The sequence below is a fragment of the Diabrotica undecimpunctata genome, chromosome 5, assembly GCF_040954645.1.
Source record: "Diabrotica undecimpunctata isolate CICGRU chromosome 5, icDiaUnde3, whole genome shotgun sequence".
In the NCBI taxonomy this organism is placed as follows: domain Eukaryota; kingdom Metazoa; phylum Arthropoda; class Insecta; order Coleoptera; family Chrysomelidae; genus Diabrotica; species Diabrotica undecimpunctata.
Window position 1 is genome coordinate 40,825,954 of NC_092807.1, and position 26,083 is coordinate 40,852,036.

General features: G+C 32.8%; 1 protein-coding gene across 1 annotated transcript; it reads left to right on the forward strand.

The window, feature by feature from the left end:
- The first annotated feature begins 1,571 nt into the window (after nt 1-1,571).
- On the forward strand, nt 1,572-25,722 carry Prosalpha2 (proteasome alpha2 subunit). The gene is made up of 4 exons (XM_072530974.1): nt 1,572-1,732; nt 1,806-1,882; nt 13,194-13,605; nt 25,490-25,722. Exons 1-4 carry the CDS (start codon nt 1,692-1,694, stop codon nt 25,662-25,664), a joined length of 705 nt encoding a protein of 234 aa, XP_072387075.1. The 5' UTR covers nt 1,572-1,691; the 3' UTR covers nt 25,665-25,722.
- The last annotated feature ends 361 nt before the right edge of the window (nt 25,723-26,083 follow it).

Consider the following 26,083-nt stretch of genomic DNA (forward strand, 5'->3'; position numbering starts at 1 on the left):
ACAAACGAATCGACTAGGATAGGAGGCTTTGGCAACGCCAATTCTAAAATTTTTTCTGCTCGGGACATCTAAAAAGACAAAAAATCTCACTTAAAATGTGGTGACGGTTTTCTTATAAAAATAATATTACCAAAGTAAAAAATAAATACACGAGAAGTATAAACTAGTTGAGTGTGTTCCTACTTACCCTATGCAGAATAGAAATGGTTTTAGATTAAAATGCACATTATAATTAATTATAATATTTTATAATGCACGTTCAAACGTAAAAAGACAAACATACAACGGATCTCACGTGTTACTGTCAGATGTACCTAACCTAACCATACTTATATTGGAGTTAAGTGGTTTGCTGAAGTAAAAAGGTGATACGGAGTTACAAGGTTTTCTTTTTGCCTTATATTTAATTTCTACATTTAGATGGAGTTACAGGATTTGGTCAAAAGACAGATAAATTAATTTACAAACAGATGGCGCATACATTAACAAATTGAGTAAAAATGGAGTTTTGCTAATTAGAGTGACGATATGGCAAAAGTTTTTTTTTATTTTAAACTTTTGAAGATTACAATTTGTTTTTTTTTTTTTCATTGTTTCTGTATTATTTTGAGAATAATGACAAAAATTTTTCACCCAAAAATTACGCTGCTCCATGGCAAACAGTTACCTAATCTCTGCAACGGCAAATCTGAAACATAAAATTGACTTTATATTTTTTATTGTCAAAAGGTTTCTCAATGTTTGCAATTTTTCCATAAAGGTACGTAAAAACTAATGCTTTAATGTCTTTATTACGACATACCTATATATTATTTATTATACAGCAAATAAGTCTTGCTTAAATTGCGGAATACCTATATATATTTAATCTCCTCTACAATTGGACCACCTATTAATTTATCTATTCTGCTAACATAATTATTTAATATTTATACGGTTTTTCGTTAATAATTTTGCTCAGGAGTTCATATCTCTGTTTTCGATCATCCCTACCATCATTCTCATTACATTGTTATTGTCAGCTCCAGCTCCTTTGAAAATAATTTCGAACCATCTTATTAATCCTAGATGTTCTTTTTAGATGCCTCTCTAGATGCCTCCCCATATTAGATTTATTATTGGTTAACCTAAAAATGAGTCAATAAAAAAATTAAACGAAAAGTATCTGTTGTCAATAAAATCAAATTTTAAATATTAATATAATTAGTATTTATTTAAATTTAGTTTCAGCATAAACAATATGATTTCATAATTATTATCTTTACTTCAGTTTTGCCACCTATCATAAATACAGAGAATTAATATAAAAATTAAATTTTGTGTGAAATCTATTTCTAGTTTCCGCTAAAAAGTTCACACAAAAATTATCTTTTTCTCTGATAGATGTCGCAGTAAATTTAAAATCTTCACCATAATAGAGGTGGGGAATTGAAAAGACTTTTAGTTACATATTACATACATTGACTTAAAATTGAGGCAAGGAAATAACGTTAAATTGTTTACGAAAATTTTATTTCTCTTTTAAATATAAAACCTCAGACAATATTAAATTTAATCTTTTAGTATCCATGTCACTTGTCGCTTTATGGAATCCAACATAACCCTAAATTAAAATCTGTCAAACATCAAATCCACAAGTCATCAACACCAGAGTTGAAAATTTTGTTAGTAATTGCAAGTTGCAAGTAATCATGGCTTCAGAGAGATACAGTTTTTCTTTAACTACATTCAGGTAAAATATTATAGTTCTTTAACCACATTCAGTAAATAAATTTACAGTATTATTAACCGCAATAATTTTTCAGCCCTTCTGGAAAATTGGTTCAGATTGAATATGCTCTAGCCGCTGTAGCAGCGGGTGCTCCGTCAGTAGGAATTAAAGGTTGGTTTTTTGTAAATAGTATAAATTCGTTTATAATTTTTTATTTGATTCGAAGTCTTATTTATTTTTACATATATTTAGTGTAATAGCAATCTTCAAAACAAGCCAAAATCAATTGTGTATGTTGAAATTTATAACAAGAATAGGTAAAATGAATTCGCTACTTAATAAATTTCAAGTTTAACCAATAGTCAGATATCACGTAAGTTTAGTTCTGGGTAATTTCTTAGATTTATTATAAATCACTGCCTTCATCATGAAAAATGCAGCTAATCCTTCTGCATGTAAATGCTTAATTGTGCAAAGTGTATTAAACATTTTTAAAATATTTACATGTTACGGAACTATTATTCAATAAGGAATCATGTTCTAAGTATCACTTTTGAATCTGGGCTCTGCCTTGGTTAGGTACTACTCTATGTAAAATGCATGTTATTGAATGCTATATTATAATTCTGATAATTTTCAATCGTGAGTAAGGATTACTAAAAATGTAAAAATAAAAAATGTTCACAAGTATATGTGACAATTTTGTCATGGAATTTAATATGGACACTACAGATAACTACACATTTATACAAAATGTAGAAGAACTTAATTCAGTTCATTCACATTCATTGATTTAACTAAGTGCAAAGCTCATACATTAGAGGTAATTATGTAACCTAATGATCTAATGTTAGATTTCTATAAAGAAAATGGATATTTTCTTCAAGAATAAAAAAATACAATACATAATTCATCTACGGCAATAAATATTAGTTTTTATGGTTTCTGTTATCATTTTCTGATATCTTACTACTAACTTGAAGTTTGTATGCTTTGTTTTGGATTTTTCAGTAAGTAAAAAATGTTTACTTGTTTTTGTTGTAAAAAAATGATGCTGTGATTTGTAGCATTTGGTTGAAACCAAATTTCATCTTTGAAACAAAATGAAATAATCAAGTTTCAAAAATCACTTCAAAAGATTGAGGAGGCTATGGTTTTCTTAACATGTTTGAAGCATATATTTTGTCAAGTACTTTTCCCACAACCTTAACTACTTTTTTGTCAGAACTACAATTATTTACCAATGGGAAGATTGAAAATATTATCGAAACTTTTCTTGGAGTGAAACCTGCCAATAATGACATGTCACACATAGGTAGCAGCAGGATTACACTGCAAAATTTTAAGTTCGATGCAGATGTCATGGATGTACTACTTACATGTTATTTTATGTAATAAAGCATACTTTTTCCAACAAGTCAGTATCAAAATGGTAAAGTAGTTTATTAGTCCTTTAAAAATTAATGATAATACAATCCAACAAAATAAAATATAAAAACAAAAATAATATTTTAATGAATCAGAGAAATGAAACAAAAAATACTCGAAAATGTTAAGAAACAAAAGAATATTAATTATGAACACTCCATTTACAAACTATTGTGATAGCTTAAAAGCAACCTGTAGTACATAAACCAGGTGTATCTGGACATACCTCACAATAATATAAGAAATCTCTTCTTATTTTGTTTTTATGGCACATCTTACAATGTTTTGTACTACTCTTATAGCTGTGTTTTTGTAATTATTTTGCTTGGAAAATGTTTTTGTTGTTTTTTAGCTGCAGTTCGAGGCATTCCTGATTTTGGGAGGAATGCTTTTATTACTTATAGTCTATATTCATAAAAGCGCATTTTTCCCCAGAATACTTGTTATAAATGTGACAAGAATCTAGTAAAGCAATTTGGGACAAATGTATTGCTAACTGTTTGTACCATCTAATGGTTTTATGTGTGGTTGGATCTGTTATATGTTCTATTTACTAGAATATTTTCAAATTCTCATGGAAATATAGGACACATCTCTCTTATCTTTCTATTTTCGAACTAGCACTCCATCAGAGTATCTATCTGAAAACTGTTTCACTCTTTTTTAATTTTTCTGTTGCAACTTTCTTGGGATTGTTTTTCCTATTTAATTGAGTACTGGGACTGTAAGTATTTTTTCCAATAATTTTCATGTTAGTACAAAACTATTCTGCATGACCCTTACCTAGAATGTCATCTAATTGTCTGGTGTAAACGAGAAATTTTAATATTGATAGTTGTTTTCCTGGGTAATAGATTTCACATATCTGTTCATTGAACTGCTCTATTAGCATCCGTATTTTGTACACACGTTCTCGTGTTTTGAATCATTCGAAGACAATATGTTTTACAAAGTCTAGATAATGTAAAATTAGTAAAAATCGATCATGACTCATCTGTTCCGTAAAACATGAAAAATTAAAGAGTCTATTCTTTTTCCAATAATCCTGGAACATATTTGTCCTGAGAGTTCCTGTATGCAAAAGGATACCTATAAACTTCAGCAACTCAGTTAATGTAACATCCTTCCATTGTGAAATATGTAAGCAAATTCCATGTGCTTTACTGCAAAACACATCCACAGTGTAAATGCTGGTTTTAGGCATTGGAGAATAACACCAAACCCTAACATATCTCAGCTCTTATTATTTAATCACAAAATCAAATACACTTCACCTACTACTATAATATACTTATTCTTTAAGTTCCATCTTATATCGAAGGTTGGAAATCATCATCGCTATTCGGACTCTGTTGACTGCCGCTCTAAAAAGTTCTGCACTACTGCATTCAAACCATTCCCTTAAGTTCTTAAGCCAGGATATTCTTCGTCTTCCCACGTTTCGCTTTCCTCGGATTTTGCCTTGCATAAGTTGTAATAATGCGTATTTTTGCCCACATGTCCTAAGTACTCAAGTTTTCGTCTTTTGATAGTTAATATTATTTCCGCCTCATTTCCTAACCTTCTAGTTACTTCCACGTTTGACATTCTTTGAATCCATGATATTCGTATGATTCGTCTGTAACACCAAAATTCAAAGGTGGCCAACTTATTCAGATGGACTTGTTTTAGTGTCCACGCTTCCAAGCCATAAAGAAGAGTAGAGAACACGTAACATCGAAGCATTCTCAGGCGTAGTTCTAACCTTATATCCTGACAACAAAGAAACTTTTTCAGTTTAATGAATGATGCATGTGCTATTTCAATGCGTGTCCTAATTTCTTTGGTTTTGTCTACATCTGATGTTATCCATGTTCCTAAGTATTTATAGTTATTAACACTCTCAATTGCAGTATCTTCAATAGTCAATTGTATATTTGCATGTGTAGATTTAGTCATGATCATGCATTTAGTTTTCTTTAAATTTATCTTCAGTCCGTACTCATGACAGCGTTCATTAAGGCGTTGCATTACGTTTTGTAAATCATTGTTGTTATATAATATACTACTATAGTATATTTAATATAATCATAAAACCAGAACTATAAAATATCTCTGAGTAATAGATAATAAATTAAACAAAAAAACGTACCTAAATTATTTAAAAAACAGTTATTACACATGCTAAACACTTGAACAGTTACTATACAAGACCCAAGGCATGGCTATTAAAATGGTTGCAAATAGATACAATTTCATGCGCTGACTATTATTTTATTATGAGAGTATCTTGTTTAACAGATGCAAATGATTTTGAAAAACATACAGGTTCTTGAGAGAGGTGGTGTAAGTGTTTGTTCTTTATTTTAAAAATGCACTATTTCTTCCAATATAACGAAATAAATGGCAACATTCCAACAAATATTTTTATTTAATTATGTTACTTAATGAAATACTCGACTGAACTAAATTTTAGTAAAACAATATGAACAATTTCAGTGATACTAAGTAATTAACTGTATACCACATGGTACCTAGATCTCCATACTCTTTTTTCATTAATAGGTTAAAATATCTTGCTTAGGACTTTTCTTTTGAAGATTTCCAGCTTTAATTTTTTTATTCTGTCATTAACCATGTCTCGCATTTATAACATACTATTGGTCTGATAATAGTTTTGTAGTCCCTGATTGTCGATCTCCAGTTTTTGAGAGTGAAAAGTAAGCTTCCTTTCCCTTTGCACTATTCTTGTTTGAATTTCTGGTTCTTCTGTTGCATCCGTGTTTAATGCAACTCCCAGATATGTGAAACTTTCTACAGTTTTAATATAGTCCTCTAATTCAACTGTGCATCTGTTTCTCTGAGCTCTTGCCTGTGTTAGCTTTTTTGTCTTTTGAATATTTATTTCTAGTCCGGTCTCTTTTGTCCCTATGTTTAATTGTTAATATATTTCTGCCGCCTCTTCTGTTCTGTGAGACATAATGCTAATGTCATCGGCTATCCGGACCTTGTTTACAGCTGACCTAAAGAGTTCATTAGTGGTACAGTGGTGATATAGTGGGTCATTTCTGGATCTTTTCCTATCCTTCGCATTACTTCAAAATTTGTAACTCTTTCAACCCAACTTATCTTCAGCATTCGACGGTAGCACCACATCTCGAAACTTTCAATATTTTTTATATTGTTCTGCTTGAGAGTCCAGGCCTCTACACCGTATAATAGCGTGTTAAATACGTAGCCCCTTAGCATTCTTAATCGGAGATTAGCCCTTCCTATATTCAGCCGTCTTATAACATATTCTAGAGTCAAGTTGAATAGTGTTGGTGCCAGCCCGTCTACTTGCTGTAATCATTTCACTGTTTAAAAGTTCTGTGAGCTCATTTTGTACTCTGACAGTTGCTTTTGACGAGTCCATTATTGCTTTTACTAGTCGGATTGCTTAGAATTTGTTTGACTGTGAATAGCTGATTAGTTGTAGATCTTCCTTATCGGAAACCTTTTGATATTCCCCGACAATATTTTCAGTTAGTTGGAGTCGTTTGTTTAGTATGTATGTAAAAACTTTGTATGCTGTGCACAACAGGGTTATACCGCGATAATTTTCTCATTTCAGTTTATCCCCTTTTTTATAAATTGGGCATATAATCCCGGTTTTCCAGTCGCTAGGGATCTTTTCATCATTCTAAATCTTGTTCATAATCACATGCATTTGCCCTACTAAGTGTTTGCCACCTAATTTGTCAGGGGTTCTATATTTTTGGAGTTTCCCTCAATGTGATGCATGTCCAAAAATGCTCTTCATTTTCTTGCGTCCCTAGGAAAGTTTAGAAATAGGTTTTCCAGACTGATTTTATTTCTTTTGGATCACTGGTTATTTGTTCTTCTTGATTTCTCATAGATTTGTTCGGGGTTTGTATCTTTCTCTTAAATTGCGTTGATATCTGTACACTTCTGTTATATCGTTACTTTATAGATTTTTTTTTTCATTTTTTGTATATTACCGTTTTCGTATTTTCTTTTCTCTGTTCGGCATATTTTATCGGCCCTCCGTCTTGCATCTTCGTAACTTCCTCTTCTTTTTCTGGTTCTTCTTTCCATATATTTCTCGTGTTCTACATTTTTTTGTATGTCCTTTTTACATTCGTCATTGAACCTTTCTCTTTTTGGTTGTTTCTTTTTGTTGCCTATGATCTTTATTGTTGCGTCAATTACTTTTGTTTTATTGTTCTTTAGTCCCTATGTAATAAATAAGCTTCACTTATGGTATCGTATGGTACATTTATTTAAAACACACTAGATACTCATGATTTGGTTTATTAGTTATCTAAGTACAATACTAGATAGTACTCAGTTGACGTTGACAATATTAACCTCGACCATTCTCTTGATTCTTTATTCTTAATAATAATGATAATGCTAATAATCCCGTGATTTCCAGCTATTTAACACACGTGAGTTTGTTATTATAATACGTTTGTTATTTGTTAATTGATACACGTTATTTAATAAGCTTTCGACTACATTGCAAATTTCACTAGGTCAGAGTGTGCCCTCATTACAACGATATTTTCAATGTCGTAAACAAACAATATATTTTCGCAAATGTGTGTCACGTCATTAAAAAAGATTTCTTGGATCTGATGCTTGATTAAATCCCGTTACACCTAGACTGCCTGTAATTGTCAGTGTTTGCGTTATTTCTGTCTCATAATTCTGTTTGATATCTTGTTGTCTCAATTTTTGTATATCTAGTTGTTCTGTTGTTTGTTCCTGTCTGTCCCCCCTTTTTCTCTGAATTCTGCATCTCTATTTTATCTGTTCTAGGAGATGGCCAGATCCGCAGCATGCTCCTCGTCGGCTCTTCACATCTTTTATGCTTGTTGCTTCCCTTTTGTCTATCAAGACATGGTCAATTTGGTTGGCCATTATTCCACCAGGCATAATTTATGTCGCTTTGTGTGTGCCGTGGTGTGGGAAAAAAGTCGAGCTTGTGATCATTTTTTTCTACTGGTAAAGTTAAAAAGTAATTCTCAATTTTCATTTGTATTTTGTTGGAGTTAATGTTTACCAATGGTTCCCAAGAAAAAATCTTTTTTGCCTATTTGAGCATTCATATCTCCTAATACGATCTTTATGCCATTTCTTGATGAGCTGTCGTATACTTCCTCTATACAATTTTTAAAGTAAAACACTTGCACGTCACGATTTATACAAAGTGACGTCACTTGTATTTAAAATTTCCAGAACATCAACCTTAGAGGTCAAATTTTCCTAACACTCAATCTTTCATAGCCGTCAACATGGTGTAATAATCAGAAAAATCTAATCATCATTATATTGGAAATTTTAGAATTATATTGATTAAATAACCAAAAACATTTGTTATTATTAATAATATAAATTTTATGAAATAACTCTTTAAGTCTAATATTCCACAAAATAATAATTTTAATTAAATATATTAGACAATTGTACGCAACTGATACGGAACCACTTCAAATTTTATTGACAGTTAAGCGTGTGGCAAAAGTGTATAAAGTGTTGCCGCTTTTTTAGAGTAGGAATTTTGTTTATGTTTTGATTTCTTACACAATTTGATCATAATATAATATATATATTAATAAATTGTATTTATAAATACATATTAAATTTAGATTAATAGCTTTAAAAACTAATTATTGTTGTGTATTGTGATTGTGATATCATAAAACAAATAAATAGTCTGTAGAAAGCTGATAAGCTTTCATATAAGATAGATTATTTCGAACAAGAAATAATGGCGGGACGTTTTTACTATTAAAGCCCTAAAAGAAGTAAGTTTAAAATTTAGAATATATAATTTTGTATTAAAATCTTTTCTTATGTATTTTAATGTGTTGCAGTAGTCTTAAAACTAAGCATATTTACTGTTAATATAATAGTTTGACAAATAGTTGAAATTTTAAAAATTCCTCACTTCCTAACTATTCTGATGTTTTGGCAACGCTGTGGGGTTCTGACGACGTAAATCTTGAATGACGTGCAAGCTTTTTTATATGAAAAATGCTATAGCTGTTCATAAAAATCTTCTTTCATTTCCATGCTTTTTTGTGTTTACTTTTAGTTTACATATTCTCTCATTCACTGCTTTATAATCTAATATGTCATGTTACTCTCAGCTAATGTAATTTTGGAATTAAACACTGTAAGTTCTTCTGGCAATATTTAGTTCTCCTCTTCTGGAATATTTGATTCTGTAAAAGTCAATTTAGTGTTCTCATCTGATACGTCGCAGACGTCATCCACCTCAGATCAAACAAATACAAAAGCTAATTTCTAGTGAATTTAACAACTGAAGTGCCCTCTTCATTCTTTAGAATAATCCTCTTGGTGAAATATTTTAAATTTTTTTTGGTTATAAACTTCGCTAGGACCCATCTGTAGATACTATTACTTGGGCACCAGTACCAACACGCTTTCTCTTCTTTCCCCTCTATTTAAGAACCGTTCTTACTGTGTGAAGTAAAAGTTCTTTAAAAGTGACCACTTTTTCTTTACTAGTCGCATTAGGTATTGTAGAGTCTTTTTAACCCGAGGAACCAATTGTCCCCCGGAATTCAATTTCTGACGGGACTAACAAGTCCATTTTTGGCCACATTATTAATCACCTCCATTCTGCTTGGACCAATACTCCACTTTTTCATTATTTTTATGAAGGCAGAAGGCAAGCAGTTGGATTTGCAGGCTCCTTCTTAAAATATTGCTTTTTACTCATATCTTGCCATTAATTCGACTATACAGTGTAACTTTGAGAATTCTATACGTTTTTGATGCCTTCTTCTACTGTTATCTTGCCATTAATTCTACTATACAGTGGTACTTTGAGAATTCTATACGTTTTTGATGTCTTCTTCTAAGAAGAAGTAAAAGGCCCTCCTTTTATATTATTTAATGCTTCTTCTAGAGTCTCTTTGGTGGATGTACTGCAACTGCCAGTCTTTCTGTTGTAAACTCTCGGTATGGTGAAAAATGTCTGAACGTAAATAAAAAAAATTTAATTGGGGTAAGTGTAAACTATATTACACACTTCCCTCAACAACTATGGGTCACACTTACCCCATGTGATGATCAGCTGGGGGAGGAGTGTACTAGAGTGAAATCACACATTTAGCAATATATATCGCTAAAATGAATATAACAGGATTGACGTTTATTGAGAACTGATATGATTAAAGCTATAGAACAAAAAATGTGCTTAAAATTACACAATTTAACGTCAAAAAATCAAATACAACCTCGTCCAACAACAACATCAGCCATATTCTCGAAGATTTCCAAATCGTCTCCTAAAAATCTTGTACTCAAGCAGAATCAAGTGTATACTTCTTCAACTATGCAGTGTAGCAGTTGACATAATAGACGCAAGCTACATTAAGAACCAACTAAGAACAAAAGTAAAAATTTTTTTTTTGTTTAACTGTGGAGAACTGTCATGCATTTAGTTGTGTGGAGTGTAACACAGTCATTACGAACCTGCACAATGCATAGATTAAGAGCGGCTGTTTCACATGCTACTAAAGAAGCATGATGAAGGATAAAATAGATTGCTAAATTTGACTAGGATGAGGAAGGATTCATAATTAAAATAGGTAGTGAATGTATGTAAAGTAATAGGCAGAATAGCTGAACATAATGAATATATGTGAAGTAATAAGCTGAATAGCTGAACATAGGGGAAAACTTATCAGTATTTTTAGGAGGTTTCAGTAAGGGAAAAAGCATCATAATAAAAAGAGTGTAACTTGGAAAATTGTATGTTTTTATGCAACAGAAACTTGTAAATTTTATATACTACTTATACATTTATAGACTACAAACCCATGTGAGATTTTTAATGGGTCATTTGATCCAGTTTGAATCACATATGAAACAATACTGCGTTATGTAATAACAACTTTAGAAACTGTGTCGTCAATTATTATCGGTACAGGTGAGTCACAGGTAAGATAAACTTACCACTCAAGGAGGGGGGGACTTTTTGGCCAAACATGTTTGCACGGCATTTATAACTTAAGTAGGTAATACAAATATTGGAAAGGTGCGACGAAATAGAACAATTGCAGGAAAAAGGAGATAGTTTTGGACTACATAAGAAGATCAAAGAAATATCGAATATACACAAAAGCCACCACAGAACAAGAATACGCAACGACAGAAACGAATACATAGAGTCAGAAGAGGAGATAGCAATGGCGTGGAAAGAATACGCAGAAATACTTTTTAATGACGAAAGACCAACACAACCAACGCGCAAACTTCCTTCCGAAAACTTATCAGGGCCATCAATAATGCGAAGTGAAATAGAATATGCAGTTCGAACCACAAAGATGCATAAAGCAACAGGTCCAGATGAAATTAATATAGAAGCAATAAAACTACTAGACGAGGAGAATATCGAAATCTTGGTAAAGATGTTCAATTGAATTTATGATACTGGTTACATTCCGCGAGAATGGCTGCAGTCATCCTTTGTGATGATTCCAAAAACAGCTAATGCCACAAAATGCAATGAACACAGCTTAATCACTTGCTGAAACTCTTCCTTAGGATATTACACTCAAGAATGTACAAGATACTAGAAGAACTTAGCGGGTCAACACAATTCGGTTTTAAGGGAGGACTAGGAACAAGAGAGGCAATTTTATGTTTGAACACCTTAATACAAAACTGTTTAGATCAACGAAAAGATGTTTACCTCACCTTCATCGACTACGAGAAGGCATTTGACAATGTTAAACATGATATCATGATGGAACTACTACATAGGGACAACATTGACCAGAAGGAGATCAGAATTATTCAGAATCTATACTGGAACCAAATGGCAAAGGTGAGGATTGATCAAGACCAATATACGGATGAATTTGAAATCCGGAAAGGTGTCCGCCAAGGCTGCATACTCTCTCCGATGCTTTTTAATTTATATGTTGAAAATATATTTGTGGAAGCATTAGAAGACACGGAATTAGGCATTAAGATGAACGGCATACCAATTAGCAACCTACGCTATGCGGACGACACAGTGATTATAACTGATAATTTGGAAGATCAACAGTTATTACTTGATAGGGTGAATAGCATAGGTAAAAAATATGGCCTCAAAATCAACATTTTGAAAACGAAATATATGGTCATTAGCAGAAACCCTCCAGAAAACCCTATAATATGCATAGGTGACGATCGCATAAAACGCGTGAAAACTTTTAAATACCTTGGCACCACAATCAATGACCAATCGGATCCACAGCAAGAGATAAAAACCCGAATACAAATGGCAAGACAAGCTTTTGTGAAATTCAGACCGCTCCTATGTAATCAAAACCTAAATTTCGAAATACGCTAAAGAATGGTCAAGTGCTACATATGGTCCATCTTGCTTTATGGCATGGAAACGTGGACTTTAATCAACAACTATCGACAAACTTGAAGCATTTGAAATGTGGTCATTGAGAAGAATGATGCGCATACCTTGGGTGGATAGAGTTCGAAACGATGACGTCCTTAAGAGAGCCGGCGTGGAAAGAGAACTCTTTGAATTAATTAAAAAACGCAAGGTTGGTTACCATGGGCACATATTGAGAGGAGCACAATATGAAATACCACAGTTAATCCTACAAGGAAAGATCGAAGGTAGGAGAGGAGCCGGCCGCAAACAATTATCCTGGTTAAGGAATATTAAAGAATGGACAGGAATACACAATACAGGCGAGCTGTGTCACGCCGCCAAGAACAGAATTCTAGTAATGAGATAGTCGCCTACGCACTTTGGTGTATGGCATGTTAAGAAGAAGAAGGTAATACAAATATAATGACCTGCTTGAACTAATGCCTTAATTTGAACCCCCATGCTTTGAGTACCGATAAGAATTGGCGGCATAGTTTATAAGTTATTATTACATATTGTAGTATTGATTTATATGTAATTCATGTTGGATTAAATGTCCCCCTAAAAATATCTTATAGGCTTGTAGTCTATTAGTCCTAGAAATACATAACCATTAATGATTTGTTTAATTTGAAATATTTTTATTTTTAGCATCAAATGGTGTGGTTATAGCAACAGAGAATAAGCACAAATCAATTCTGTATGATGAACACAGTGTCCATAAAGTAGAAATGATCACAAAACACATCGGTATGGTATATTCTGGTATGGGCCCTGACTATCGCCTTCTTGTGAGACAAGCACGCAAGATGGCCCAGCAGTATTACCTAGTGTACCATGAACCCATTCCTACAGTACAATTGGTGCAGAGAGTGGCAACTGTAATGCAAGAATACACACAATCAGGAGGAGTTAGACCATTTGGAGTGTCACTTCTCATTTGTGGTTGGGATAACAACAGACCTTACTTGTTCCAATGTGATCCTTCTGGAGCTTACTTTGCTTGGAAAGCTACTGCAATGGGAAAGAATTATGTCAATGGAAAAACGTTCTTGGAAAAAAGGTGGGTACTTATATAAAATATAGCCGAATATTTTATTAAATATTGTTTTTAATATTTATATGTACATAATATACATTTTTGATCATCCTTCAATTAAATGAAGGTAAATAAAATTAGCAATCAGATAATTCCCACTGGATGTATCCTATCTATTATATGACTTTGTCTCTATTAAACTCATTTGATTTAAATCCTGGGTAATATTTTGAGGAATGCAAGCTACTAGTAGTTACTGTTGATCAAATCTAAAAAATAAAGTGCAATTTATGTTCTTTGTTCAGAGACATTCTTTCGTAGATCATTCCAAACCATTGTCAATTGTTGCAGGTTTTTCAGCCACGAGATACGACGGCGTCCTGGTCTCCTTTTGCCAAATACTTTGTCCTGTATGACAAATTGAGAAATTCGATTTCTTTCTTTGTAGCGCAATACGTGGCCGAACTACTCAAGCTTATGTTGATTCACTAGGTTAAGCACTTCTTTTTCTTTTCTCATGCGCTGTGGGCGACATGGTCAACATTAGATATCTTCAATATCCTCCTGTAGATCCACATCTCGAAGGCTTCAGTCTTCTTTTCAGTGGCACCGCAGTAACGTAGCACCTCACTATTCGCATCTTGGTATCCAAAGTCAAATCACTGCAGCACAGTAACGATCCTGTGCATAATTTTCAGTGGACCATGCAATTTTGATCCTGGACCTAATTTCTTCAGCGTGGTTCTATTGTGAGTTAAGGATAGTAGCTGAATCTATCGACTCTCAATTTATTCATTCGCTGCCAATAATGCCTTGGGATCTATATTTGCATGGCTAATAACCATGAATTTGGTTTTCCTAATATTGTAGTTTTATAGATAGTTTTATAGATAGTAGTTTGTAGATATATTAAAAAGCAAAAATATTGACAGTCGTGATATGAAAATTATATCTAATTTATATTGTAATCAAACTGCTAAGGTAAGAGTTGACAACCAGTACACCCAAAATATCAAAATACAGAGAGGAGTCCGCCAGGGTTGCGTGCTGTCCCCACTACTTTTTAATGTCTACAGTGAAGCGGTATTTCAAAAAGCGCTCTCAGACTCAATAGAAGGTATATCTATCAATGGAGAAGTTTTGAATAACTTACTTTTTGCAGACGATACAGTAATAATGACGGATAACAACAATGATTTACAGAACGTAATGCAACGCCTTAATGAACGCTGTCATGAGTACGGACTGAAGATAAATTTAAAGAAAACTAAATGCATGATCATGACTAAATCTGCACATGCAAATATCCAACTGACTATTGAAGATACTGCAATTGAGAGTGTTAATAACTATAAATACTTAGGAACATCAGATGTAGACCAAACCAAAGAAATTAGGACACGCATTGAAATAGCACATATATCATTCATTAAACTTAAAAAGTTTCTTTGTTGTCGGGATATAAGGTTAGAACTACGCCTGAGAATGCTTCGATGTTACGTGTTCTCTACTCTTCTTTATGTCTTGGAAGCGCGGACACTAAAACAAGTTGAATTTTGGTGTTACAGAAGAATCCTACGAATATCATGGATTCAAAGAATGTCTAACGTGGAAGTAACTAGAAGGATAGGAAATGAGGCGGAAATAATATTAACTATCAAAAGACGAAAACTTGAGTATTTAGGACATGTGATGAGAGGGCAAAAATACGCATTATTACAACTTATTATGCAAGGCAAAATCCGAGGAAAGCGAAATGTGGGAAGACGAAGAATATCCTGGTTTAAGAACTTAAGGGAATGGTTTGAATGCAGTAGTGCAGAACTTTTTAGAGCGGCAGTCTACAGAGTCCGCATAGCGATGATGATTTCCAACCTTCGATAGATGGAACTTAAAGAAGAAGAATATTGTAATCTAGGCAGTACTTTTGTATTCGCAGTTCATGCGGGCCAGTAAGGTCTGCAGATCACTTAGGCCGGTTGCTAGTGCACAGTGTTGTCGGCGTAGCGGAGATTTTTGATGCATTCTCCGTTAATTTGGATTCAGATCTGTATGCTCCAGTGAAATTTTCTTCAGAATATATATTAAATAGACTCGGCGAGGGTACACAGCCCTGCCTTCGACCCTGAATTAAGCACAAATACACTGGTTCCAGTACAAATTCGTGATTATTTAAATGTCCTTCTTATATACCCCTACTTTTTGTATGGCGGTGATCATCTTCTGATGTTGACGGTCAAACGCTTTGGTATAGTCAAGAAAGCAAATCTAAATGTCGCAGCTGACGACCCGACATCGTTGGAGCAGGGCTTTTAAAGTAAAAACTGGTGCTCCTATACCCATGGACTTGAACCCATGAAATTGCGAAAGTCAAACTACATTTCTTTGACATTTTTTCGCATTTCTTGTAAATCCTGGCATGTATGATTTTATGCTTATTATGATGCATTTTCAAGATAATCTGTGAACAAAATATTCTGTGCATCCTAAGTTAAAAACACCAAAACATTGCTAACTAATACTACGTCTTTTGTTACTTTACAAAAGATTTCACCTGCTGCTTTCAATTCAACTGACTGCAAATTTGACTTTGGACTGAAATGGTGAATCCATGTTTTATCCATTGTCACATATAGTTTTTACGCAGCTGTCTCATTGACAAATGATCACACGAAATTGTGAGTACACTGACTTCTATCTTCATCTCCTGTAGTATCCCATACGACTTTATTTTACGATCGACCAAAACGATTTTCTATCTACTTTTTTTTGCTGTTTAAAACAACTGCCCTATTTGGTTGACCAGAGGTACGTTTCAGCTTTTGACATGTCGACTGGTCCTACGAAGACTGTAGTAACTAATTTTTTATGTAATTGAGATAATTATAAAAATATATTTACATCGTTGCCAAAATTCATTAATCTATAAAATGGATGTTTTTATAGCATTAAGTTGATTGATCTTCTTGATTGATCTTCTTTTGGATCTATTCAATACCATATATAGAACAGGTATAATACCTAAAGAATGGCTCCAATCAACATTCATACTACTATCCAAGAAAGCCAATGCAAAAGAGTGCAATGAACATCGCACCATAGCCTTAATGAGTCATGTCTTGAAATTGTTTTTAAAAGTAATTCACAATAGAATACACAAGAAATTAGATGAAGGCATAAATAATACACAAATGGGATTTAGGAAAGGACTGGGAACACGAGATGCCCTTTTTGCAGTAAGTGTTCTTTCGCAGAGATGCTTAGATATAAATCAGGAAGTATATGCCTGTTTCGTTGATTTTGAGAAGGCATTTGACAAAGTGCAGCATAATCGGCTTAAAGAAATTTTATTAAATAAAAACATAGACAGTAGAGACATTAGAATCATATGTAACCTCTATTGGAACCAAACAGCAAAAGTGAAAGTTGAAAATGAACTGACCGAGGATATCCAGATTTGGCGTGGGGTCCGCCAAGGGTGTATTTTATCACCCTTGTTATTCAATTTATACAGTGAAGCCATCTCAGAATTAGCGCTTGCCGAGGTCAGTGAGGGCCTTATAATAAACGGTGAGCCACTTAATAACATGAGATATGCTGACGACACCGTCCTTCTGGCAGGAACACTAGAAGAACTGCAACAACTTGCTGAACAACTAAATATATATTGCAACGATTATGGACTAAAAATAAATTTGAAGCAAACCAAGTTCATGGTATTTACCAAATCACAAAACATCAAATTTAAGCTAGTACTAGATAATACAGAAATTGAACAAATATCTTCGTACAAATACCTTGGAGCATGGATCACAGAAGATACTGATCAGACAAAAAAAAAATAAGATGCCGCATTGAAATTGCACGGTCAACTTTTAATAGAATGAGAAAACTTTTTTGTAATCGCGATATCAATATATCGCTCCGAATAAAAATGCTTCGATGTTATATTTTCTCTACCCGTTTGTATGAGGTTGAAGCTTGGACACTTAAAAAATCCAACATTAAAAACCTAGAAGCATTCGAAATGTGGTGTTACCGACGTATTTTGAAAATATCATGGATGGATCGCAAAATAAACGAACAAGTTCTCGAACAACTAGGAAAAGAATGCGAAGTTTTAAATTCCATAAAAATCAGGAAATTGGAATACTTGGGGCACATCATGAGAGGTGAAAAATACGAACTACTAAGGAATATAATGCAGGGAAAAATCAAAGGCAGAAGAAGCGTAGGAAGACGTAAAATCTCGTGGCTACGCAATCTCCGTGAATGGTTTAGATGCAGTTCAGTTGAACTATTCAGGCGCGTAACCAACAAAATTATAATTGCCAGAATGATTTCCAATCTCCGATAGGAGCGGAACTTGAAGAAGATAGCATTAAGTGATACTTTTAATAATTATCTTACAAGAGTAAAACAGTTTTAAGACCGAAATGGTCATAAGTGACTTTTGAATGTCAATGAGTTACTATAGTTTTCAATAGAGATATTTTTAAAGTAATGAATACAAAAATTATTTGTTTCTTAACTTTATTTATATAAAATACTACATTTTGAAGAAGTTGCTGATCTAATTTGCAGTTTTTAATTTTAATTCAATTTTCCTCCTGTGACTCTACTTCGCTCTCAACTGCATCAACTTCGAGCTCGACTTTAGGAAGTATATAACTCTTTGAATTAAGATTTTTATAAAATCCATGGTACATTGTGGGTATTTTGCTAGTATTACACAGCCACAATAATCCTTTTAGCTTTTTTCTTCAATTTGTAGTAGTGCATCATACAGTTTCAGTGGAAATTTGATGGTAGTGGAAGACCGTCCTCTGCATGTTCGATTTAATTTTATGTCACAACTTTTAAAACCATCATCGAATTAGTATTTAAACATTATAGAATTTTGGGGTTCATGCGAAAATTTTATTTCTCGTTTATTCTAACTTTGTTGATTTTTTTCCTTGTCAACTTTCCAATTCTCGGTATCAGTCAGTTGTTTTAAGTTAAAAAAAATATCTTTCTAAAAATATCATTCTGGTTAATGTGACCTACTGTTCTGACATATATGCAACCGATTGCCTTTTCTTTTCAATTTCGATAACAGCGTGCATACTGTCACCTTCGTTTGAGTGTGGCCTATTTCCATAAATCTGTAAACAATATCAATGTGAAAATGTGCAGCAGCAGAAGCAAACATCGAAAACACAAAACGATTCCTATTTTGTCCTCCACAGTTGTCTGAGTAGAATATTATCGTTTTAACACTATGTTTTGCCTTGAGATCTAAAAATTTCCAGAGGCAACTGGCAATTTTATTTGGACCTCGTTTAGCCATCTGCTCATACCAGACATAGCAGTAACCCTGATTATGTCAAACATCATAAACTGTAATTTTATACGTAGAGTATTTGCTTTTGTAGTTAAAATCACTTATGTTAGATAAAGGGGTAGCTAAAATCTTTTGAAGGTCAAAGCAAGCCACACACAGGCTCGTATCATTTAGTGCAAGCTGTTTGTCTATGTCTTTTTTAAGTTTCTGATGTAACTTCTTTGTTTTTCATATGGGACTCGTATTTTTTGAGCAATTTTGCCGTTTCAGCATCTCCAGCCATATTAAAAACAGAACAAACGGTACACTGGTCCTTTTTTGGTTTAAAGAACCCAGTATTGAACTGTTCATTGAAAATATCTTTATACTGGCATGACGTGGCAACTGTAGTGATGTTATTTTGTACAACAGATACATTTTCTGGATATTTAGCCCTTCTTTAAACTACATCTTCGTCGTATTCTTACGCGTATAATGGGAAGGTACTACAGGAAACTGATTTATGTAATTTTTTACGTTGTCTATAAACGTGTGTTTTCCACGTTTATCTTTCTCTAATGATCCACCATCTTTCAGTTTTCTTAATGCTGTAGTGATCCAAGTTTCTGAAACTTTAAGGGTTTCCAAACACGTTATTCTTCATTGCGAATACAGAAGTAATTATTATCGAGAGTAATTTCTTCGAGACCGTTGTTCTGCTCTAATATTTACTTGTTTTGGCAACCTGTCTCACATGACGAGCAATAAAATCCTACCAAAATTCATTGAAAAAAGGTCTCTATCTTCTCTAGCTATTTTGGTAGCACATTTTAGTCTACATGTGTTTGCGCATGATGCACCTATCTGTCTTCCTTTAATTTTAATACCGTATCGATATACATGTTCAAGTCCCAGATTTAGACAAGTTTTGGATTTTTCATCCACCCACTCACTAACGTTTCTAATTATTTTCCTACTTACTATCTTTATATTGCCCGTTTCTTCTCTTTCTATTTGTGCAGAATCATTGGCTTCATTCTCTTCTAAGCTTACTGAAATTAAACACAAAAGAGGTAAATACATAATAGTTTTTCATGCAGAATTTAAACCAACCTGTAGAACATTCGGGATTAATATCAGTCGCGTGGTCACTATCATCCTCATTCGTCTTTTTATATTTGCTCTCTTTTACAATACTTACAGCAATAAGTTTATATACTTTATACCTTAAAAAATTAGTTAATTTTGACTTTGTTGTTATTATTTTAAATAAAGTTGATTATGAATTTGGCTTCAAAAGAACGATAAGAACTATCCGTTTAAGTGTTTTTATACGCATTCTCAACTAATTCCAATATTAACTTACTTCTGGAACACATTATGACAGTTATAACAAAACTAAACTTTTGAACATAACCTTAAACTAGCGCCGAATACTATAATAACTCATGTTACGATACCTAGTGCTATCGCCTCGGATAACAACGAAGACTATTGTAACTCAAGATACGATTATTTTCTACGGTTGTTTTTCATAAATCGGAGATACTATAAAATGCGTACACTTAAGTAATATTGGTTGCATAGCTATATTTACTGAGATACGATTCTTTCCTGGGAAACAGATCATTTGTTTTATTGTTTTGCGCTCGTAACTCAAAAAGTGGAAAATTTCAATTACTACAGTCTTCGTTGGACCAGTCGATGTGATGTTTGAAGGTTGATCTATAGGTTTTTATGCAATTATCTTATTATGGTTATTATTAGACCTCACTTTCATTGCCTAATTTCTTTCTAACAAGTGTACTAAATAGCGACAAAGAATATGTATGTTCATGACTATTTCTTAAAACGGCATATTTATGTAGATATTTAAAATGCGACGTCCCTATCCAATCGAATCGTGCGTCTTTAACGTGAACGAACCACATATTAAACCTGTCTCACCAGGAAATTTTTGAGTCGTCGTCACGTGATTTATTCAAGGCAGGCATGGTTATAATTATAATCTGGAATAATTTAGTTGCACTTACATCTGTTTCATTATGAAATTAAAATATTTCGCATTTAGAGTGTGGCAATCCTGTAAGGATTCATTTTTTGATAATTATTTACCAAAAGTGTGAGAAATCTGAAATTTTAACGTTTTCTTTTGTGCAAACTGGTAAAGTGTCAAAAAATCCAAGTATAAAAAATATAAATAATAGAATATCAAAAATGTTACCTGAAAAGCCAACTAAAATATGCAATTGTCTTAATCATAATAATCCTAAATAAAAACTGGAGAAAAAAGCACAAAACAGATCAGAATGGAGAAGAATCCTGGAACAGGCCAAGACCCAAAAAGGGTTGTCGAGCCAGTGATGATGATGAAAAAAAATATCAATGATTTTTACTATTAAATTGGGTTACAACAGCAAATTTACTAAGATGTAAATTGGAGCTGGGAGGTCAGATAATAGAACAAGTGATGGAGTTTAAATATCTAGGCATCACATTATCTAGCTACGGAAGCTCGAAACTGAAGTGGAAGATCAAGTGAATAGAGCAAATAGAACCGCAGGCTTCCTGAATTAAACAATATGGAGAAATAAAATAATCGGGAAAGAAATGAAAGACACAATTTACAAAACAGTCATCAGACCAATAATGATATCCGCGGCAGAAACAAGACCTGACACAGAGAGGACAAAAAAAATGTTAGAAACAGCAGAGATGAAAACACCTAGAACAATTGATGGTAAGACACTATGTGACAGAGCTAGAAGTACAGATATACGACATAGATGCAGGGTGGAAAACATCAAGAACTGGGTAAGAAATAGAAGAGGAACGATCATATAGGCCGAATGACAACAAATAGAGTAGTAAAGATGGCAAGAGACGGTTCCCCAATAGGAAGACAATCAGTAGGAAGACCACAAAAACGATGGAACCTGGAGGCACATTGAAAAACAGACAGTCATGTCGATATAAAATGAAGAAGAGAAAAAGTTAAAATTCATGGAAACGCAACATTGTTGCCAATTTTAAATGATTAAAAAATTTCATGAAAATCACTTATCTTAATATACAGTTTAATAAGAATGTCAACCTATCTTTTATAATAAATTTTTGTAGAAAAAAGACTTAACCCAACGTTACCAAACTTCACCTAGTTATTGACTTATTTTATAAGAACTACTAACTAAATTTATTTAAATAGTTTATGTACTTTCCATTTTCTTGCAAAATAGTTAAAATACTAGGTGTTCTGGTAAGAAATTACTATTTTCACACAATTGAAGTTTAAAATAAGTTTATTGACGTTTCAATTTTAACTTCGGAAATCGTTCTCAAAAAGAAAAAATCTGGTGATTTTCGTTTTCTGTTAAAAGTAGGCAAGAATGAAATTTTAAATTGTAAATGTTTGTTGTATGTTAGAAATTGACTCCCAACATTGATTATTATATTCAAACTAGTGTTTCATTAATTGGGGGGTTATTTTTTTTATGGTCAAATATAGAATTTTTTATATTTGCAAATATATTCCTATCGTTCCTTATCCTGACCTTCTTTTTACTAATGAACTTTAATACCAAAATTTTCTAAAATATTGCGATGTTATGAAAACATCAGTTTTGTTATGTTCTTTCAGTTGTTAATTTAAGAGGCTACATCAGCGCGTCATCACTATTAATTCGAGAAATAGTAGCCGCACCGTCTTTCGAAAGTTCTGCGAACCTTTGGCAACAGTGCGTCGGCAGTACGTGAGACTATCAAAAAGGAAGGCACAATATTGTGATAATTATAATTAGTTCGGATCGGATTTAAAAGCATAGAGAAACGCAAAAAAAGCATTCAGATTTTATGAAAATATTTTATTATTTATTTATTATACAAAAAAGAATAAACATAAGCATATAAATTTTAACAAACCTTTTTTTTACGAAACTTAGTATAAAACATCTTAGCTTAAGAATTAGTAAGTACCTATCATAAATTTAATAATAATATACAGTGTGTTCCAACGAAAATTTGACCCCCCCATAAACTCAGAAACCAAGAGTTTTTTCAAAATAAAAAAAAACTCGTCAATTTGTATTGGGCGCGGGACGAATTTTCATGCAAAATTCATGCCCTCAAATGTAACTCCCTACTGCCACGCATCAACCCCCAGTTTTTTTTTAAATAGCAAGTGTGGTCGAGCGGCATACCATCTGAAAGGTATTTTTTCCTCTACACGATACTTTTTTTTATTTTACGAAATAACTTTGAAGATAATTTTGGCTAATTTATTGGTTGGACATCAGTAATAACAAAAAACATAAAATTTCATTAAATTAACTAATTTAATGTTCGAAATGACCTCTTGTGACCTCCATACAATAATACAGTATATTTTCAAAGCCTCTTCGTACATTTGCAAATACCTTCGGTGTGTATAATGGGCATTCTGTCACAATTATTTGTCGCAACTCTGTAATATCTACAGGCGAAGTGGCGTATATTTTTGATATTAGGTGTCCCCACAAAAAAAAAATCTAAAGGCGAAAGATCCGGTGTCCGATCCACTCTATTGGATCCCTTCTAACAATCCAGTGCCCTGGAAAACGTTGATTCAAAAATTGTCTTACGCGTATATGATAATGTGGGGATGCCTTGTCCTGTTAGAAAGTCATTTTATTGTTTAAAAGATTATCATCAGATTCCAATGTGTCAGTGATCAGCGGATAAATACTATGTCTATTATCCTTCGGACACTTAAAGGTTCAGGCAGAATACTAAAATAAATTTAAAATAATATAAAACAAAATTGTTTCGTTACACTTTGTTTTAATATAAATAATAGTAAAAGTAACAATAATAACTTTGATTTTTTTTTAAAACAAGCTTTACTATTATCAACACTGTCGACAATGCTCACTATGGGGTCAACCTAGTTGCTAGTTGCACAGTCAGGTTGCGTGTCAGTTTGAATGTTGTTAGTTCCACTAAAAATATAACTGGTAAATTCAACAAAATTAATTTAGATACTTGCATCATGGTATTTTCAACGTTTTGAAAAATTGGACGATTACTATTCCTCTAAGAACATGTTTATTTTACTATGTTAAACAGGGTGCTCCAAATATCTGATTTCCTTTTGTTACGGCTAAACATTGACATACAAATACATGTTTAATGGCCAGAATATTTGGTTTTTGCTTAGTGAATGCACAAGCAGTCGCAATATATCACCTAAATTAATAATGTATACATCTAAACAAATGAAGTATAAAGGAAATACTACCCTGGAAATTGCTCGCTCGATCCGAGCTCTACTACTTATAACGTTTATTACAAAAGTTAGATTTTGTTGATTGTTTTTTTATGAAAAATGCTTTCAGAACAAGAAAGCAACGTGTCCGTTTTTATTACAAAATTTGAAGTAGTTTAGGAGATAATGCAAAAAAACAATTTTTATTTTGCAACTTCAAAGGGCTGTAACTTTTTTGTGTACACTTTTGTACTAAGGTAAGTTGGATTCAATCAATTTATTTTTGTCCCCGGAATGCGTGATTTAATTTATGAAATACCTTTTTGAAACACCCTGTATACTCGCATTGGAATTTGAAATATTTTTACTTAAAATATAACTATAAATCTCACAATTAATAATAATCTATTTTTTCAAATAGTCCAACAACCTAGCTCTATTACACAAATATAATAAATTCATTTTAAACAAACACTACTTCACTATGAATCAACAATAACGAGTCTCAATATCTTAGAAAATAATATCCATAATCCACATCCAAAATAATATTCCAATATCTGGCTGAACAGATATCGTACAGATAACAGAGCAGAATCGTGCTATCACTTACACAGAAAACAGACGCAGGTGTGCAAATGTGATAGCGCTGACTAATTCTCTATGTTGCCAACTCACTCAGTTAAGTTCGATTTCTTGTTATAGATCATTGATTTTAGGTGATTTTAGTAATTCCAATGTAACACAAAATCTAGGCATGGGATAAAAAAGTTTATTTGAAGAAAGTGTATTTGTTTGTTGTTCTTAATGGCGGTACGGACTCGTTTTTGTAATATTTTATTTAGTTATAGAGTAATTTCCACAAACTAACATATTTCTCAAATTGGGCTCCGTACCGCCATTCCTTACTATATCACGTATATGTGATAAAAGTGATGTGATGTGATGTGACAAAATATTCAAAATTAAAACTGTAATCTTGGAACGCCTTTTCCGTCTTGATGACGCGCTGATGTAGCCTCTTAACAAAAAACTCATAAACTTTAAAAAAAAAAAGAAAAACCGTAATTTAGTCTTTCAGTTTTTTAGGAAGTTCAGGATATCCTTCTTCGGCCTGTGCCTCTTTTTCCTTTCTATTAGTTAATCTCAAATAAACCAATTTACAATATTTCATATTGAAGTAAATAAAAAAACTAGTTTTGTTTTTTAATTCAAATTATGATAAAATACGACTTTAATTTCATAGCAAGTGCATATTTGGCTAGTACAATCCTGGCAGCTGTCCGATTTGTCTCAATTGTGCGCAATAAGAACTATAGATATATTTTTGTAATAATCGAAGTTAATCAACAATTAATTTATAGGTACAGTGAAGAGCTAGAACTCGACGATGCTGTTCACACTGCCATCCTTACCCTCAAAGAAAGTTTTGAAGGTCAGATGACAGCTGACAACATAGAAGTGGGTATCTGTGATGCTAATGGATTTAGAAGGTTTGATCCATCTACTGTTAAGGATTTCTTAGCTAATATTCCTTAAATTTTTTTAGAGTTTTGATTTTTTAATATTTCTTGGATTATTAAATTTACTATAAGTATATGTTCTTTATTTTCCTGTATATATCTATATCCCGTTATTTGAAGAATCCAGAATGCAAGCCTTAACAACTAAATGTTCGGACAAACGAAAATTTATTGAAAACGTTTATCTTCACGATCTTTGTTATTGAACCAAAGAACGAGATCAATAATACATTAAACTATATCATTAATAACAAAATATTGAAATGGGTCGATCTCTATAAACGTTGAATTGCAGAGTGGCGGCAAAATAAACAAAAATGTTGCATAACATTGTGACAATTAAATGTTCAAACAATTCAAGAAATTACTATTTTAATATGGGGTTACATCTTCACGCGCCTTTACTACCGAGGCACTCCTGTCTGGCATTGTTCG